Source organism: Diplotaxodon limnothrissa, linkage group LG16, assembly GCF_057381915.1.
Source record: "Diplotaxodon limnothrissa isolate DT_005_m linkage group LG16, D_limnothrissa_male_GT1.1, whole genome shotgun sequence".
In the NCBI taxonomy this organism is placed as follows: domain Eukaryota; kingdom Metazoa; phylum Chordata; class Actinopteri; order Cichliformes; family Cichlidae; genus Diplotaxodon; species Diplotaxodon limnothrissa.
In genome coordinates, this window is record NC_140611.1 from 38151855 (window position 1) to 38170934 (window position 19080).

Genomic DNA, 19080 nt, shown 5'->3' on the forward strand with positions numbered 1-19080 from the left:
TGGTCAAAAGTTTTGTTAGCATGAGGTAGAATCTGAAGTCCAGTTTCTATATGCAAGTCTTCAAAGAGACCAGTATGTGTATTTTGTGGGCGTCTAAACAAAAGCACAAACAGCTCGTGGTTTAGGTCCCAACCCAGACTTCGAAAACAAGAGATCCAGTAGCACAATCGCTCTAAGACTTTTTATCGTTTTTCAGACTAGCCTATTTCTGGATGAATGAGAGAGAAAAAAGGAAAGTTGGGTGTGATGTGCTCTGCATTTCATGTAAGGGGGATCAGGGACCAGAGGAGAGGGGACGGCAGGGAAAGGAGAAGGAAAGACAAAATGAGGCGTAAATGAGTGTGGACCAGGAGCAGCTGGATGTGCAGGGAAAGAGGATGCTAAGCTGTTGAAATTGAATCAGGATAAAGGAAACTATGATGGGAAAGACTGATTATAAAGACAAATATGGATGGACTGATAAAAAGCTCTGCAATTTCACTGACACCAAAGAAACAGACCAGAAGCAGCAATTTAACCCTGAGCCTGTGATTTAACCTTCATCCCTACATCATCTGAGAAATTGTTTATGGTATAAAATGAAACACAACCTGAGTAAGAATTAAAAACTGTAACAAATATGGTTCAGTGCACTGCTCATATTTGAAACACCCTCTGTTACAGCTGCACATTGTTGCTAGTCAAGTGTTACTGTTGCAGTATGTATTCATGTGCGTGTTTGTTTGTGTGAAGGCAAAAAAATCTATTTTTACTCAAAAAAACTACAAAATCAAGTGTTTCAGCCCAGCATGCAAGGAGTCGTGCCAGAAAAATGCAGTGGATCCATCCTGCAAACCTGTCCCCTCACAAAGCCCACTCCACTCTGGTTTTGTACATGTGCTACTACAAGAAGTACTGCACATGTGCAGTGATGCACAGTAATACCTTTACCCCCTATCTAGTTAACAGTGTGTGTTGTGGAAGCCTGTATGGTAATAAGGCACTAACAGGGTTTGCAGTGCTGCAAGCTGAGCTAAGCAACAAAGCAGGAAGCACAGACATGTTGGCACAGGAAGTACAAATGCACGTGAAGTAGAACTTACTTTTCAGGCCAGGAAGTAAAGCATGCAAAGGCTCTGGAAAAGAAAGGAAAAACAAATGTTAGTGAAGCTAAGTTAGACGAGGAGCAAGAGTAAATGTGAAAGGATATGTGTCGCCCATGGCGTTGGAAGCTTCCTTCACAATATGAAATGCAATAAAATAACAACAGATGTCCTCAGCTTATATTATAGATGATTACATTTATATGGTGCTGATAGTTTTAATGAATGTCAACACAAATGTTTTTTAATAGAGTTGCAAAATTGCACCGCAGTCCTGGTTAAGGCGTTTGTAACTCAATAAAGCTTTGTCGAGTTCAGAGGTAGTTTAAGACTCCAAAGGCCCATATATCCTCCAGGATGACAGTTATTTTTACAAAATGGAAAGAAAATAAAGAGAGCCAGACAAGAGGGAGGGAAGAGGGAAAGTGGCTCTTGTTATGTCTGTCATTTCTCACCTTCTCTTTGCTTTGTCATTCTCCCTCTCTCCCCGATTGCGCTTTTTTTAAAAGTTTTTTTCTACAGCGTTTTCATCCTCTTTCTTTCCTTTGGGATTTTAACGGCAGAAGAAAAAGACAGACGGAAAACAGGGTGAAAAGGGTGAGCGGCAGAGTGACGAGAAGGGAAATTGAGGAATGAAGAGGAAGGGTGGAGGTAAGTTAAGGGGTCGTGGGAAGACGGACTGAATTTTACTGCTGTTTATTATTTGCTGGAGGACGTGGCATCTTTTATGGAAGTGAGAAAGAGTGACAGAACAGAAAAAAGAAGGGAAAACTAGTTACAGCACAGATAAAGAAGCGGTAGTGAGAAAACTAGCGTCTTTGACTCACAGAAACATTTGACTTAAAGGTGTACTAATGCACTACAGCACTAAAGGCAAATATATTCTGACTGGTCCTAAAGTCCATAATATGACTCATTTCTGCCTTTAAATCTTTTTACAATAAAAACAAAGTTGTTTCTGAACCAAGACTCACATACATTTTTGTGAAATCAGGAAATATGAAGGACTTCAAACTTAACCCAGCGTGTGGAGTGCATGGAAATTTGCCCTTTTTTCTCTGCAAAGCAAATTGTTACAAGTGAGCCGACAGCAGTCGCTGATAGCAGCCTCATTGGTTAACTACTGTCTCTCTGCTCCAGAGTAGAGAGTCTCTCCAGTAATCAAGCACAAGCACGCACGTTATTTTCAGTGCTCGACTGCAGAGACTGAATGGAAGATAATGCTGGAGATGGATAAACGAGAGCAAATAAGGAAACAGCAGGATGGGGTGGTACAGGGAAAGACTAGGAGATAGTGGGAGATATAATAAAAGATAGTGAAGGATCCATGCCCAAAGGGCAGTTGTGACCTACTTTCTTTTTTTTGCGCTTCACTTTTTTGATGTGTGTGTGTGTAAATGAGAAATATTATGATTTTTTTTCTCCCCCATCACTCTCGCTCTCTGGCGAAAACACAGAATAAATGTTCCGGTGTGAAGCAGGGAGAGAGTGATAGCTGACAGACGGAAACACTGACCAGCATATTAATGAAGGTGCCAACAGGTGAATGGGACTTACGTGCACACTGCTCCAGGTCAGCGCTGCTGCTCATGTGGATGTTGTCTATTCTGATATGTCCTCTTGTCGGGTGTTCAAAAAACCCCTCAAACACCACCTACACCAGAGAAAGTGACATACAGGTGATTACAGCTCAGCTTATGTGTTAGCTTCTTAATTCAGGGATTCATAAACACGCTAACACTCAGCGGTTATCTACCTGATATTCTCTGGGGCTTCGAGGAAGGATGGTGCGCCCCTCTTTCCAGTGACTGCCTTGGTCACCTTTTAATGCCCATAACAGGGTCTCTCCCTGGTCGCTGTCCCTCAGCAGGACCCTCAGGCTGCCCTGTGCCTCTCCCTGGAGCTGGTAGTAGAACTGGAGGCAGAGCGGGCCTTGCTCTGGCCCCACTTCGGGGCTCAGCAGCCGGGCTTTCTTGCGCAGGGTGTGGCTTCCGGCATCGAGATGAAGGTAGTTCCCTGAAAAATCTGAAAGAGGCCAAAAAGTTGTGCTGGTTATGATACCGATGTAAACTCGGTGATTCATTTCACACTAATGGGTTGTAATAAAAGATAAATTAGCAGCCTTTAAACTGACACATCATTACTCTTCTTACCACAACATGACACCACATGTATGGCTTTCTGCGTGCTATTTGCATTTTATTCATTAACTGGATCCCAGTTTAATGTATTTTATGATTTGTGACAGTGCTGTGTAGTAATGCAGCAGGATGTGGTTGTTTACAGTTTAAGGCATTACTGCCATCATTCTGTGGTATGGGGCTTAACTGCAAATGAGACTGCCATTTCATCATGGCTGCTAATGGCTATGGATACAAATGAACACACACACACATGCACACAGCTCTAGACTAAACAGCCCTAATCATTCTGAATGCTGACACCTCATTCTGCTGCTCTCCATGTTTTTGCTACACTTAGTCAGCACAGCCATCGTACCGACGCCGTCACGATGCCTGTGCACGTGCGGTGTGTATCTGCGTGTGACTGCTTCCTCTACACACAATCACTCACTCAGGGTTTGTTTTTTTTCAAATTCACCTTCTTTCTCTGCACTCGACCCAAAGACGAGATAGAAAGACGAGGAGAAAGCAAAGAGGCTGAAGGGAAGAGAGAATAAGAAAATAACAAAGAGTGAGAGAAAAAAGGCTGCACTACAGTGTTTTCCTCCCATTCTGAACACAAGCATAATCATTAGCTTGCTGCTGTGTTTGGCTGTTTGTCTACTATGGCTGGAGAGTAAAAGCTTCGGTGGAGCTGCAAATAGCCTTTTTATCGACAGCCCGACACTGTGTGTGACACTTCTCGAGGAGAGACGGAGAAGAAAAAAGGGTAAAACCCCTAAAATAATATCTATCTATATATCTATCTATCTGCCCATCTATCCATCTATCTGTCCATCCATCTATCTATCCATCTATCCATCTGTCCATCCATCTGTCCATCTATCTGTCCATCTGTCCATCCATCCATCCATCCATCCATCATCCATCTATCTGTCCATCTATCCATCCATCTATCCGTCCATCTGTCCATCTATCCATCCATCATCCATCTATCTGTCCATCTATCCATCCATCTATCCATCCATCTGTCCATCTATCCATCCATCTAGCCGTCCATCTGTCCATCCATCTATCTATCCATCATCCATCTATCTGTCCATCTATCCATCCATCTATCCGTCCATCTGTCCATCTATCCATCCATCTATCCATCCATCTGTCCATCTAGCCGTCCATCTGTCCATCCATCTGTCCATCTAGCCGTCCATCTATCTATCCATCTATCTATCCATCTGTCCATCCATCCATCCATCATCCATCTATCCATCCATCTAGCCGTCCATCTGTCCATCCATCTATCCGTCCATCTGTCCATCTATCCATCCATCCATCTGTCCATCTATCCATCTGTCCATCTATCCATCTGTCCATCCATCCATCCATCCATCCGTCCATCCATCTGTCCGTCCGTCCGTCCATCCATCCGTCCATCCGTCCATCCATCGTTGGCTAAGACAGGAAGAAAAACATTTGACAGCTTTTGCCGTTCATCGTAATGAATAATGGATTTGTAACTCAGTTCCTCACTTGGAGGCAATGCAAAAAAAGAGCTAAATTACCGTTGCTCATTAAGTACAGTTAGAGAAAAGTTGAAGTGTTTTTCTGTCGTTCTGCGTTTGATCTTGGCGAACGTACAAGGGGAGGGAATTAATTAACAACTCTCCATGGGAGGGATAGACAGGGATGTAGAATTGGCTCTGAGGGAGGGAGGGAAGTGTGTGTGTGTGTGTGTGCGTGCGTGCGTGCGTGCGCGCGCGCGCGTGCGTGCGTGTGTGTGTGTGTGTGTGTGCGCGTGTGTGTGTGTGCGTGTGTGTGTGTGCGTGCGTGCGTGCGTGTGTGCGTGTGTGTGTGTGTGTGTGTGTGCATGTGTGTGTGTGTTGCAGTCTGTTTACAAGAGTGTTTGTTCACTTTTAGGTATCTTTGTTTATATCTGTGTTGAGTCTTTGTGCTCGTGTGTGCATGAGTTCTTGTGGTGGTGTTTCTTCATGTGCCATCCTCACACTTGTACAATAGGCCTGTATGTGTGTGATTAGGTTTCACGGGACACAGACAGCTGATCAATATATTTCCCATCACATTTAAACACCAAGATAATTGGATGCAGCGCTATGAAGAGAACGAAAGCGAGACAGCGCTTGTCAGTTATCTCTTTTTGTCTCCATTCAGCCCTTCCTTATCAATAACTGTTCCATCTCCAACAACAACTCTTTCGATGAAAATCTCCAGGGTGAAGAATTTCAGTCGTGTCATATCTGAGATCAAAAGAATAACTTATGAGCTCTGTTCTGGTTGGATTTTCCTCTCTTAAAAAAACCTAAAAGGGCTCTTAATGACAAGGGCTGGGGATTTGATTTGCATATCGAGACAGCTTCCAGACAGGGTGCCACGCTAATGTTGCTGTAGAACAAGACTTAATGTCATGTTGCTGTCAAACATGGAGACAGGGACGCTGCTAAGTCAATTACATACACTCACAGGCGCACACCCATAAGGGTGCATACATATACGTGCGCACATTCACGAGATCCTAGTGAGCTGTAGAGTTTTGCCTTATGTCACGGCCCTGTCTGTTTATAAAGCTGCTGCTCGTTCAACCATGAACTGGATGGTTTCAGCAGATACAAAGAAAGCGTTGGTGGATGGCAAGGTCATATATATATATGTGTGTGTGTATGTGTGTGTGTATGTGTGTGTTGGGGGGGACTTATGCCTTGGGTGTTTAATATACAGACAGTTCCACCTTGAGTTGTGGGTGTAAGTGTGTGTGTGGAGCCCCGGGGAGAGCTGAAGAGCTAAGGCAGCACTTCTGTCAAAGCCATCATCTGACTTATCTGACCGCTCTGGGCCGTGTGTGTGCACCTTATGGGTGTGTAGGTACAGTAAGTGTGTGTGCGATTGATAAAACAGTCCTCCTGCTCTCTTGTTAAAAATGGACGGAAAATTGCAAGTACCACTGAGGGAAACGGAGGTGAAGCCAGCGAGAATATATGATATATCAGTATGAATCAACCTCAAAAGGAAATGAATGACTTTTAATAAAAGAATAATTCAGCTGTATGTTGAAGACGAAAACACGAGATAATAAGGATTGAGAACAAAAAGACATTTGTAAAGAAAGATTAAAGGAAAAGAAATTAGAAAAAGAAGAAACACGAAGCCCGAAGTCAGATAATTACAGCATTCAAAGACGCTTCAAGCACAAAATAAAAGAGATAAGCGAAGAAGAACTGTCGTGGATTAGATCTGAAAACGAGAAAAAATAGAAAAGACCCGACAAACAGGATGAGAAAGTAACAAACTAGGGTAAGGAAAGTGAAACTGTTAAACCTAACGGTTTTTTTAAAACTCCAATTAAGACGTTGTGCACACTTTTTACAGATAAGAGTGAAATCCTTGCATCATGGTTGCTGTCAGTGGTTCCTCCCAGCACTGGGATGCATCATATTCCACCACAGGACGACCGCTTTGCTCTTAATTAGCTCAAGAAGTCTTTGTGCTGAGGAAGGTCAGACATTTCAGCGTGACGATGCTTTCTTTTATGTCTTTAAAAAAACAGAGATATTGTGAAATGAGAAATGCCCAGATAATAAGTAATGTTTTTCTGCTGGGCCTGTGGAGTTTTCAGAAAGTTTGAGTGTTTAATTAGAGGAGGAGGCCCACCCATAAATCCTTTTAATGGGTTCTAACCCTGTGGAGATTTCAGAAGATGGAAGGTCTGCTTGGTGAATTTCTACAGTGTGTGCTTGAGAAAGCCAGCAGAGCTGTAGCTATTAATTATTATTCTCCACTTGTAAGCAGTTTTATTTTGAAAATCTTAAGATCAGATTTTTTCGCGTGAAGATTGTTAAGTGATTACGGATATATGACATTATCACAATAAGAGTACAGAACACAGAAGGCATCAGTGACAACACACAGGTGGGTTGCAAAGTGGCTTGCAGAGGAGCATGTAGGCCTCAGTCACACAGGCCTGAACGTGTATTCCTCGATCGGTTGGTGAGGGGTTTCTGGGTGAAATTAGTCGTAAAGACGGCGCTCCACCAAAAAACTGATTGCGACTTGTTTGGTTGCCAGGAGACTGCTGTGGTTGCCTGTAGCTTTCATGGACGACGTGTAAGCTCCATGCTAACCTTGCATGTTTCTAAAGGGAAACTCAGAAGGAGCACTTCTGAGAGAAGGGCATGTGTGTACATGGGGTATATCTTATTTTACTAGGTTTGAATTTGGATTTTGCTAGCGCCTAGCGAGTAGTTGGCGTCTCCTATGCAAACTATGATCGACCACGACAGTCTCGTACCAACCAAAGCAACTTCCTGCCATCACCTTCCAACTGGATGAGGAATCTCGGTTTTTCCCTTATCAACCGGTGGCTCCCGCCGGTCTCCACACCTGTGTGACTGGGGTTTAAAGCAGCTTACATAATGCTCAGGTTAACCCGACCAGATTCAAGATTTATTCAAAATTCTGTCTAAAAATGAGCATTTGTTCTTTGATTTAGACATTTGTGTGTCTGCAGAACCAAATGTCCTCTACAGATTGTGCCTCTTAGTTTAGAGGAAGGCATTATGGGTTGTTTGTAGCTAAATGGGCTAGCGAGGTTATTCTCACATGATGTGAAATTTGCTTTGTCTCACTGAGGAAATGTCAGAATTTTTTTTTTGTGGCAAAAGACAAAATCTTTGTCAAGCAGCCAAGAAATACAGTGAGAGGACATCGTGGTGAGAAACTTTAAGAGACGGGCTCATGTTAGAATTAAAGCAACACATTCCAAAAATCACACATTTTATCCCCTCCAGTCTCCAAAGTACGTGCGTACTCACTTTCTGATCCCAGTGCCAGGTCCTGCCTTGTTCCATGAGCGCCATGCACAGTGGAGCTGCTGCTGGCTGTGTGCAGGGTCCAGCTCACACCTGACTGGGGATCAGCCGACCACCCGCACAGGCTCTGCTCAAAGCCACACACGGCCGACAGGGGCGGAGTGGTGGCTGTGAATCGAGAAAGAAAAACAGATTACAAATAAAGGTTTTAAAAGTGTCTGTTTGGGCTAAAATACTACTGATTACCACCCGACAGCTTCTTCTGAGTGCTTTTAGTATTGTGTTGGATTTAAACAAATTCTTTTTTTCTCAGTTTTCTTTTGTGAGACTCAGTCCTGTAATGGCAGGGTCTTTATTTTGATAGTGCCGTGATGCTGTAATTAGACTGCAATAAGCTGCTACCTTCAGTTGTGCTGAAACAAAAAAGCAAAGGCGCTTCCTTAAACTACATCACAATACGCTCTGCATAAACTCCAGTGAGGCAGTCGGTGACCTATAGCTGTGAAATCATATTCCCAATATGTGAGCCTGTGTTTGTATGAAGATCCTCTGGCTGTGCGAGCTTATTTTCACTCAAACAGAGCTTCCTGTGGGACTATTGAATCTAACAGACTTCAAAGCCCAGAGGCCCCACGGTGCACACTGACATCATGAGTTTGACCTTAAGAGCTCGAGTGTGTGCACAAGTGTGTGTGTGTGCGGATGAGAGATGAGCAGAAATAAATGCATGCGTGCATGCAAGAAATCTGCATATGTGAGAGCGCAGATAGCATGCACTTGAATGAAGAAAGCTTGAGCGTGTGTGTGTGTTACAGCAAAATGTGAAATAGTCATGAAAAATAACCGGTTTGTTTGCATATGTTGATTTAAAACTTTTTTCCTGACAGTCAGCAGAACTTTGAAACTGACGTATTTCAGCAGGAACTTTAGTTAGCACGTGTGGCGCATATTCTGTCCAGAGTGAGGACACTTCACCCCGGCAACCAAGAAAACAGAGCTGAAAAGAAGTGGCGACCGCTGCATTTTAAGTCACAGCATGGTCTTTTTATAAACCGAGCTGTTTTGTGTGGGTACATCTTCTTAATTTGCCTTTAATGATACATTATGAATGTGTTTTAAAATAGACCCTCTACATCAGGGGTGGGCAACTCCAGGCCTCGAGGGCCGGTGTCCCTGCAGGTTTTAGATGTGTCCTTGAACCAACACAGCTGATTTAAATTGGCTAAATTAGCTCCTCAACATGTCCTGAAGTTCTCCAGAGGCCTGGTAACGAACTAATCATGTGATTCAGGTGTGTTGATCCAAGGTGAGATTTAAAACCTGCAGGACACCGGCCCTCGAGGCCTGGAATTGCCCACCCCTGCTCTACATCTTGCCCTATGACAGCAGGGATAGACTCCACCCACCCTGCGACCCTGAACCTGTGCCGATATGATGTGAACTCGGTCACACCACCAATGCCTCCAACGTGGATTTTGTTAGGATGCCTGGGTCGTTGAGTTTTGAGTTTATTATATTATTTATCATTTCTAGTCTTTGGTTTCTTGGTTAGAGTTCTGCCTTATGGTTTACTGTTCCCTCTGTTGCAGTGCCTGCCTGTGAGTCTGTGTCTTTAAGTTCAGTCTGTTTTACTTTGAAGGTCCATGTCTTATGTTAATGTATCTGGTTTTGCTTCCCCTGTTTCTTTACGCCTGATTTGCCCCAACTGTGTTTCCCTCCTGTTACCATTCCCTGATTGCCCCCTCTGTGTATTTAAGCCCTGTGTTTCTCTGTGTCGCGATCTACCCTCATCTACCCTTATCTTGCTGTGTAAGCGTATTTTGTGTTCTCAGTTTTGTTACCCATTTGAGTTCAGCATTAAAGCTGTTTAAGTTCACGTTTGTGTCCGGAGTCTGCACTTTGGGTCCTTTTCCTGCCTGCACACAGCCGTTTCATAACAGATTTTTCATACTTTATATGTGAAAAACATCAGTTTTGTGTGCCTGGCACAAATGAGTGGACGTGACACCGGACAGATGAAAACACGCTTTTAAGAAAATAAGAGGTGAGAAATTCACGTCGAGGAGGCGAAAAAGGTGAAAATTTGTGTCTAGAAACACAAACCAATAGATCAGGTTGTGACGGTTTCACAAACTGTGTGTGTGTGTGTGTGTGTGTGTGTGTGTGTGTGTGTGTGTGTGTGTGTGTGTGTGTGTGTGTGTGTGTGTTTACCAGATCTCATCACAGAGGTTGTCTGTTCCACTCTAGGTGTGGTGGGGGTCACAGTGTCAGGTACAGTGGTGGTTTCTATCAACACAAAAAAATAAACACAAAAGGTTAGAATAGAATTGAATAGAATAGAATAGAATAGAATAGGCAATAGATAATTTGTTTTATTGTTTTCTCTCCAAGACAGTCAAACGCTTTGGGGTCCTTAGGGAGTAGTAAAGCGCTATACAAATACAGGCCATAATAAGCAGAGACAACGCTGGGCTTGGAATAACTAAATCTGAGCTCGTCTTGTTAAATATTCACAGTTTGCTCTGCGACTGCTTCGCTGCACAGTGGAAAAGAGTAATATTTTAACAGTGCAGCTGTGATGTTTGAGCAAAGCCAGGCTTTAGACACGGTGCTAACTGACGATGCTTTAAATTCTCTTCGCCGTTTTCGGGGGTTGACGTTTGTCGGGATCCAGGCAGGGACAGAGTGAGCTGATGCAGTGAGCTGGCACTCAGCTCAGGACTGTGCCACACCGCTCTGTTTATCCACTGCAAGCTGGCATGCACGCTCACACAATGCTATGATGATAGATGCTGCACTCACACTGACCTTGGAGCACAGCAGCGTGCATCGAGTGTATGATAGATCAAACACACACACACTCACAGACCTGCAGAGCAAAGACGTCAGCATTCGGGTATGACAGTGTAACCCCGAAACCTTCTGGTCTTAATAAGCAGTTTTTCTACTGCTGGTTAAGATTCCTTAAATGGCAATGAATGTTTTCCCATCTCTCTCCCTCACACGCACACACACACACACACTGGTGAAAGTAAGTGTGTGTCTGCGTGTTGACGTAAGGGAACAGAAGATTGGCTTGCGTGGCACAAGCCAGACACCACAAACCTCTCACCAAATTATTCTCAGAAGCTACTTTTTTCTTCTGTTCGTTTCGTGGCTTTTCTTTCTTTCCTCCCTTCATATTTCTTTCCTTCTTTCCATCTTCTGTCTCTCGTTTGTCACAATAAATCGGACCAGAATCGGCTCTGCTTCGCAAAACCACTATTGCCACCACAAAAAGCTCTAAACACACATAAACACACATGCTCCCTCTCTCTCTCGACTCTCCTGCACAGAAGTGAAATCGTACCCAGTCTTGTTTCTGTTTTACCACAACCGCAATTTTCGTCTCCATAACTCTTTCCCTCGCTCTCTCTCTCTGTCGTCTCTCCCTGAGGTATATTTCGATTTCTCTTTGCAGCTCTTTCTTCGTCTCTTCCTGTTGCTCTTTCTCACTCTCCTCCACCTTTCAGCACTTTTCTCTGTGCTGTAACTCTGTCCACTGTTATTTGATGTAGATTCTAATCATTCAGTTGAATCTCAGACTGCTGCAGATTTGCTTCGAGTGTAATTGTTGTAGATATTTCCATGACTCACGCGGTGATCTTTCTCTGTGTGTGTGTCTTGTTTAGTGTTAACTGGTAACCTTTGCAAGCCTCTGCTAATAGCTTTGAGTGCACTGCAGTGTTGGGGTTCATCCACTCTAATGTGTGTGTGTGTGCGTTACTTTGAGTTGTTTACACAGTCCACTCACAGTCAAAGTATGCACGATTATTATGTAAGCCCAAACACTCATATTGCTCTTTCAGCACAGACACACGCGCACGCTCAAAATTAGATATTAACATTTAATAAGCAGCTCCCAGCTGCTGACATTAAGCTGTTTTAATTTGGTGCCCTTTACCACTGTAATTAGCCCCCCATGTTGAGGGGAGAGAGGGAGGAATAGGAGATGAGAGGGAGACACCGAAAAGGGAACATAACCCTTTCCACCTCGCACCACCAATTTCCTAATTAGTGACCACACACAGCTCCAGTCAGCCTCCTATTTCGATCTCCATCTCCTCTCCCCCTGCCTAATTCAATTTGGCTCTCCTTTCCTCCCCTCTTCTTAACTCCTCCTACTCCTCATCCTCTTCTTCAATCCACCAGGTTCCTCTCTGGATCAGCTGTAAAGATCAGAAATAATTTAAACAACTTAATTTAATAATATTTTTAAAAATGTTGTTGCAGGAACTTGAACTCTTACTTGCTGAATGGAAATAAATGGCAGGACAAATACAAGGTGGCAGAGTTCAGTCACTCGTGGGAAGATTGAAACTGACGTGCATGAGAAAAACCAATCCTGACGTACATATTCTGCAGATGGGTCCACCAGAGCTGACTTACAGAAACCTGCAGAGACCCTCCGACTCGATCTTTTCCACACACAGACGCACACTTTCTAAACTGAAGAACAGAAGGTGTCACAGGCCCAAGGGCTCATTGTAAAGCTGCTGACTGAGCAAGGCAAAGCGGAAACACAGAGACGAAAACTGTTCAATTATGGAAAGAGCTCTGGGTATAAATCTACCTCTGTCAGCCTAAATAATGACTACTGACACTGTGTGTGTGTGTGTGTGTGTGTGTGTCTAAGAGACAGAGAAAGCTGTTGCTACTCAATTATTGGTGACATGGTGCACGTGTGTAAGTATGGAGGGGATTTCCTCCACTTAATGACTGAAAGACTGAAAGGCATGCCTTCCTTACAGACGGAACTTGCTAACCTGTGTGTGTGTGTGTGTGTGTGTGTGTGCATGTTTGTGAGGACAGAAAATTGGCGTGCTACTATACTTGTGGGGCCCATCAGCCACTTATGAGTATGGTGATCGCTTTGGGGAAGAAGCTGTGTGGAGAGCAATGGCGTCTTCGGTGGATCTGTTAATAATAATAATAATGGATTGCATTTATATAGTGCTTTTCGGGGCCCTCAAAGCACTTTACAATACCACTATTCATTCACTCTCACATTCATACACTGGTGGAGGCAGCTACAGTTGTAGCCACAGCTGCCCTGGGGCCGACTGACAGAAGTAGGTGGCAAGTGAAGTGTCTTGCAACGACCGAGACTGTCCGAGCCGGGGCTCGAACCGGCAACCTTCCGGTTACACGACAAACTGCCAACTCTTTGAGCCACGACCGCCCTATGCTGTTAGTCCGATATGCAAATTGGTGTGGGTCCAGAGCCGGGGGGAAACAGGTTCTGATTAGAGATGGCACGATACCACTTTTTTATGTCCGATACCGATACCGATATCATGAATTTGGATAGCTGCTGATACCGATATGAATCCGATATAGTGTGTTTTTTAATCAATAAAACGTTTTTTTAATATCTTGCTGCATTTTGTATAAGTTTATACTCAAGTTTAAATAAATAACAACACTAAAGCTATTCTGTTATACCTGTATGTAAAAAATACACTGCGCCCAAAATATTTCATAGTTCAGCAACACTGGTCAATCTAATAAACTTAAACCTGCACCATCCTCCCTATTCTGGTATTTTAAAGAGTAGTTAGCAGAAATATTAAGCAACCTAACTAATAGGGTTGCAAACTCCCAGCAAAAGAAAATAGGGAACCACCCCCCACCTCATGATGCTTAATCGATGTAATCAAATTTAATTTGATGCAGGGGGGAAAATGCACAGAAATAAATTATTTTTCAAGAATAATTAAATAGATTCAACATCTTTCTTCAACAGAACTGCAGAATTCACAGATGGTACCTTCCCAAAGGAAAAAGTACTATAGCTTAGTAGGGTATATTAGACTTAACAGTTATATATACAGTAATGGCCTTCTATATATTTTACATCAGATTAAAACTTTGGGTGTAAGAGTCAGATAATTATTTATTAAACGCTCGACATTTTAAATGAGAATAAGAAAGAAAAGTATGTCTTTGTGCCCCCTTTTCCCTGTTCATGCCCTATCGGCCCCCCTGGCTAAACTTTGCTAGATCCGCCCCTGCACAGTTACCAGCGTCAGCTACGTAGAAAAAGATCCTCGAGTAGAAAGTAATATTAAATACATTCTAACAACAGCTGGTCAAGCTTAAACGTGCTGCTGTTGTTCAGCTGCTGGTTTCCTCTTTCTGGTGCAAAGTGGGCCAAAAACAAAGAAGAGAGCCGATCAGCTGATCATTGATCAGTTTCATGATTGAAGTAGCAGCAGGAGGGAGAGAGAGAGGCAGTCGCTCCATATATCTGTTGTTAAGCTTAATGTGGGAATGCTTTACAAACATTCAGAGATGAACTTACACACTTGCTTTACTTCTCTCTGGGATAACTTCCTCGGAGATGAAATGCTGGGAGGCTACAAATACACACAGCCGCTCCATCACGTGATGCATACTGCTGCGACGTGCTACGGTTATGAGCCGAGTTACGCCGTGTAGCAAGTTTTGTGAGGTGCTTTTTTGATATTTAATGGATCGGATTACATTTTTTATTTCTCGCCGATATCCGATCCAGTAATTTGGGTCAGTATCGGACCGATACCCATACGTAATATCGGATCGGTCCATCTCTAGTTCTGATGCGCTCCAGAACCAGTTTCTCAAAGCACTTGGTGATGACAGCATTATACTTGGAAGCAGATAAAAGTAGAAAATCTGATCCTAGTGCTGTGCAATGAGTCTAAAGCAGGGGGCTGTTAAATGCTAAAATATGACATCACATCTCAGGTGATGTTGGAAAACATCTGAAGGCCAAATCAGACAACTGTTCTTAAACCCAGAGCTGTGGCTTGTTTGTACTGTATGTGACTTAAGCTCATTATGACTCCATCTGTAAATGAGTGGTTTGGAAAATGAGGTCTTTACAGCAGCGTATGATTTCCAGACTAAATTGTACAGAAAGCTACCAATTATATAATATTTTTAAATTATTTTTTAATGATAAGTGCTACAGTGGACCACAAGGTTTCACATTAGTAGACAGGGAAGGGGAGTTTCTGCAAAAACTGAGCACATGACTGTGGTTAAAGAGCTGCCAACAATCAAACTTCTGGTTAAAAGGCAGAGCCATGAGCTGTGCAGCTGAGAAGCAAAAGCACTCTTCATGTCAGGAAACTACAGACAGTAAATTGTTCATTAGCCCATTGTGCAACAAAGCACCACAAGGTATACGACTGTAATTGTTGCCTTAAGTGTCAAGACAAGTACGACAACAACTGAGATGATAAAAAGAAGCTGCTGGCAGTGAATGTGTAACTACATCAGTGAAACATGGTGAGCTACAGAGAAAATGAATTTAAGTGCGGAAAGAAACATTAAGCTAAGTAGGCCATTAGGATCTATGGAGAAGAGAAGGACAGCTTTCTTGCTCACACTGTAAAAAAAGTCAGTAAAATATACATCAAAACACCGTCAAATTCCAACGGTAATGGAGCGTAAAACCAAAAACTTCCTTTTACTGTATTAAATAGATTGAATAACCGTTAATTGTGAGACTGGATAAAACTTTGTTTTTTACTGTAATAAAATGTTGAAATTATAAATATTTTCTGTGAAAACAAATAAATATGCATACATTTTACAATTACATATTGTAATGTTGAAAATGTCTGAAAAACTTAGATTTTACGGTATTATTTGAGTAAAACTACATCTTTTGGGGTTGTGCACATTGGAATTCACAGTATAAAGCTGTAGATTTTTAAGCAAACAAAAACATTCATTTTTACAGAAGCAAGATGTTAAAAAATAGGGTCCACCGTAATAAAACAACCAGTACATACCATTAACAAAAAAAAAAACAAACAAAAAAAAGAAGCAAATATCAGCAGTGAAAGACAATAAAACTGATAGTATTTTTTTATTTTAAAATTCAGATACTGATATACAGATTAAAAGTTAGGCCTGCAGTATATCATTGTTAACCTTCTGATAAAAAAATCAACAGCAAAAGAAGATGTTAAAAATAAAGTTCATGGTTGTGAATAAAATTGATTTCAATAATCTTTTTTAATTATTATTTTAAAACAACTTTATGTTGTTGTGTTTCACGCCATATTATCAGACCACCTTAAGTGGGTCCACCTTAAATTTTGAGTTTGTGTGATCGCTGTTGATTGGTAGCTAAACTGCTGGTAAACTGTGTACAGACGTTTTACGTTCGAATTGCAGAGAAAAAAAAAATCTGGTAGCAACATTGTGCAGTATGAGCGAACCATTTCACCAAAAAAAGGGGAAGCAAGGCAAGACGTGGCTGCAGCGGTCTGCAGACGTGACTTCTGATCAAATTCGAACCTCCTCCTAAAGAAACAAAGAGCGACGTTACATTGCGGGATAACGTCACCTGAAAATGACCAATAGCGCGGCGCGCTGCTGAGCTGTGTGCCAACCGCTCTTTTTTTCATGCAGGAGACTCAAGTTGGCTTCACTAACGGACACAGTTTTGAACTCGCAATTTAGCGCCATTTATTGCTGCTTGGACCACAGCATCTTCGGAATTTGTAGACATCCTGGCAGCTTACAATTAGTTCGAGATGAGGTGAGTACATGCAACTTCAAGTTATCTCTGTTATAAAAATCCACCAGCCCAGCGTTTATAGATAATTGTTATAATTAAGTGTTGCACTGAACTGTTAACATTGAAATTTAAACAGCACTGTCTGTTACACACATTACTTGACTTTAACTGTTATTATAGCATTTTGTAGCTGTACGTTTCTGCAAAAGTGATGTCACAAGCTTATGTGCTTGTTCAAATTCATGTTTTCCTGACAATGGTTAATATACATTTGTTAGTTGACTTTAAGTGTAGAGCTTAAGCAGTTTTGGCTTTTTTCTTTCCATAATGCCAGGACAAGCTTTAGATGCTTGTTTTGCCTTTATTTGTTTAAAGCAATATATTTGACTAGCAGCAAGTGTGTGGAGGTCAAAATATGTTCAAGACAATAAAAATGTCAGTGGAGGACATCTGAAATTTTGTTGCAGTGGTTTTCTGATGCATGTGTTTTAAGGTTTAAGGGTGGTGGCACAGCTAAGACCCAAGAGTCTCTTTCAAGGTTAGTAAAGTAAACAGATTCAACAAGATATTTTACACATTTCTTTGTTGTCTGTCTCTAAATCTAATTTTGTCTTTATTATGATTAAAAAGGTTTGTTTTGTTCCTGCCCTTTTCAGACAATGAATTTGAGCAGAAACCATAAGGATACTCAAAGGACCTGTGACTCTCAGGAAATGGTGAGATTTCAGGTCATAATCTTTTTTCTCCATTAAATTCATTTTCCTTTTTCCCTTTACAATGTTGCTGTTTTGTTTTTGTAAACAGCATCAAATGAGAGGGACAGATGGAACAGTTTCAAGACAATGGCAGGAAAAACGTGCTGAAGATTGAAACAAACCTTGGCTGGAAATATTTGGTATGTGTTTTACCGTAAATCAAATTGTTGAAAAACATTCAGCTACACTGCAACACAGGGAAACTTGATTTGCACTTATTTTGTTACTTTAATTTCTTGTCTCATTATTTTTGTCAGTTATTATTGTTTATGGTGTATGCCCTTCTTGTTTTCTTTCTGAATGCAGAAGGTATCTAGCCAGTCCACAATGAAAGCTTCGTTGCACCCCATGAGTCTTCTGGCAGAAATGATGGCGCCTGTATTCTTTGGTTTCCCTAAACATCACACCCTGCCTGTTTATACGAGGCTCTTCAATTAAGTCTGCACCCAAAGATTCAATAAGAGGTAAGCAGTGGTATTATTCAAGTTTTGCTAAAGAAAGATGGACAGGAGACACTAATCTTAATCAGCCGAGCTCAGGTTCATGTCCAGGTGAGCAGTTTCATACGCTATAAAATGTAGATTGAATGATAGGTCTCATCACCATGCATTCAGCCATTAACTTCAAGTTCTATGATAAATCAATAGGAAACTTAAATACATTTTCCAACAAATTATGATTGTGATTAGGGCTGCGTTGTCTGTGTATCACTTTTACAAAAGTAGATTTAAAGGATAACTATTGCCAAAACGCAAACTGGGCTGTTTTTTTTTTTTTTCCCTGTATCGATTTTGATGCGCTCAAATTTATGCCCCGGCCCCCTAGTATTCCCATTCACTGGCTATTGACCACAAAACAAAATCACGGTCAATCTCAAAAACGGCTCGTTTGTCGTAATTATGCTTTTAGATATGTTTGTCTCGTTTACAGTTAAAAAAAAAAAACCAGCCCATGTTGCATTTTGACAATAGCTATCCTTTAAGAACTGTATATTTTACACTTAAGAAATCATTTATCATTAGATCTGTTTTTGGCAGCACGTTTTGTTCATTTCTGTGCATTGTGCTCAAGCACTGATCAAACTTTGTCCATTTTTTTGCTGCAGAGGGGATCCTGCCAGTCCAAAGTGAACTCCTGATGGACATTGAAGTACTCCTGCAGAGCTTGTATTTTCGACACCATGCGCATTAGAAAGTCCACTGAGTCCTTTCCTTCACCAAGGCAGGACCCAGTGACTCATTACTGTTGATAGGTCAGGGGCAGGTAATATTTTGTTTCATGTTTATTCATTCCTCCATGGATTACCAGCCATATATATGGACACATGCTGTATTCTCAAGATCTATGCTGTTTTGTAGGAATAGAGAAAATGATATGTTTAGTCTGTTTTCAAATGGTATGTCAAATTTTCTCATTGTTTATCAGTAATATTCTCTACCTTGGTTGTATATGAGCATCTTTAGATTTTTCTATATTTAGCAGTTGCAAATGTAAAATGTACGGTAAACCATTTATGTTCCTCATATTGTACTGTATTTTTAGCGGTAAAATACCGGCAGCTGTGGTTGCCAGGAATTTACCGTAAAATGTATCTGGTCAAAATAAAATGCTGTAATTTGTTATACAATTTCACTGTGTTTTTTACTGTCAAAGGTTTTAATAAGATTTAACATATTTCTGTTATTTTTACAGTTATTTACAATAGTAGGGTCTATCCTATTACTGTTAAATTAACAACAAATT

The 19080-nt window shown here is 41.6% G+C and overlaps 1 protein-coding gene across 3 annotated transcripts in view; it reads right to left on the reverse strand.

Moving 5' to 3' along the window:
- The window catches only part of LOC146616659 (neuropilin-2-like), a 99093-nt gene that overhangs the window by 13210 nt on the left and 66803 nt on the right, over positions 1–19080 (reverse strand). For 2 of the 3 annotated variants that reach the window (XM_085374869.1, XM_085374870.1), the window contains exons 12-16: positions 10237–10311; positions 8029–8193; positions 2839–3107; positions 2640–2736; positions 1083–1115 (exon numbers count right to left, since the gene is read on the reverse strand). In XM_085374869.1, the coding sequence (XP_085230995.1) occupies positions 1083–1115; positions 2640–2736; positions 2839–3107; positions 8029–8193; positions 10237–10311 (639 nt within the window). The remainder of the gene's footprint in view (positions 1–1082; positions 1116–2639; positions 2737–2838; positions 3108–8028; positions 8194–10236; positions 10312–19080) is intronic. The other variant, XM_085374871.1, reaches the window with a different exon arrangement.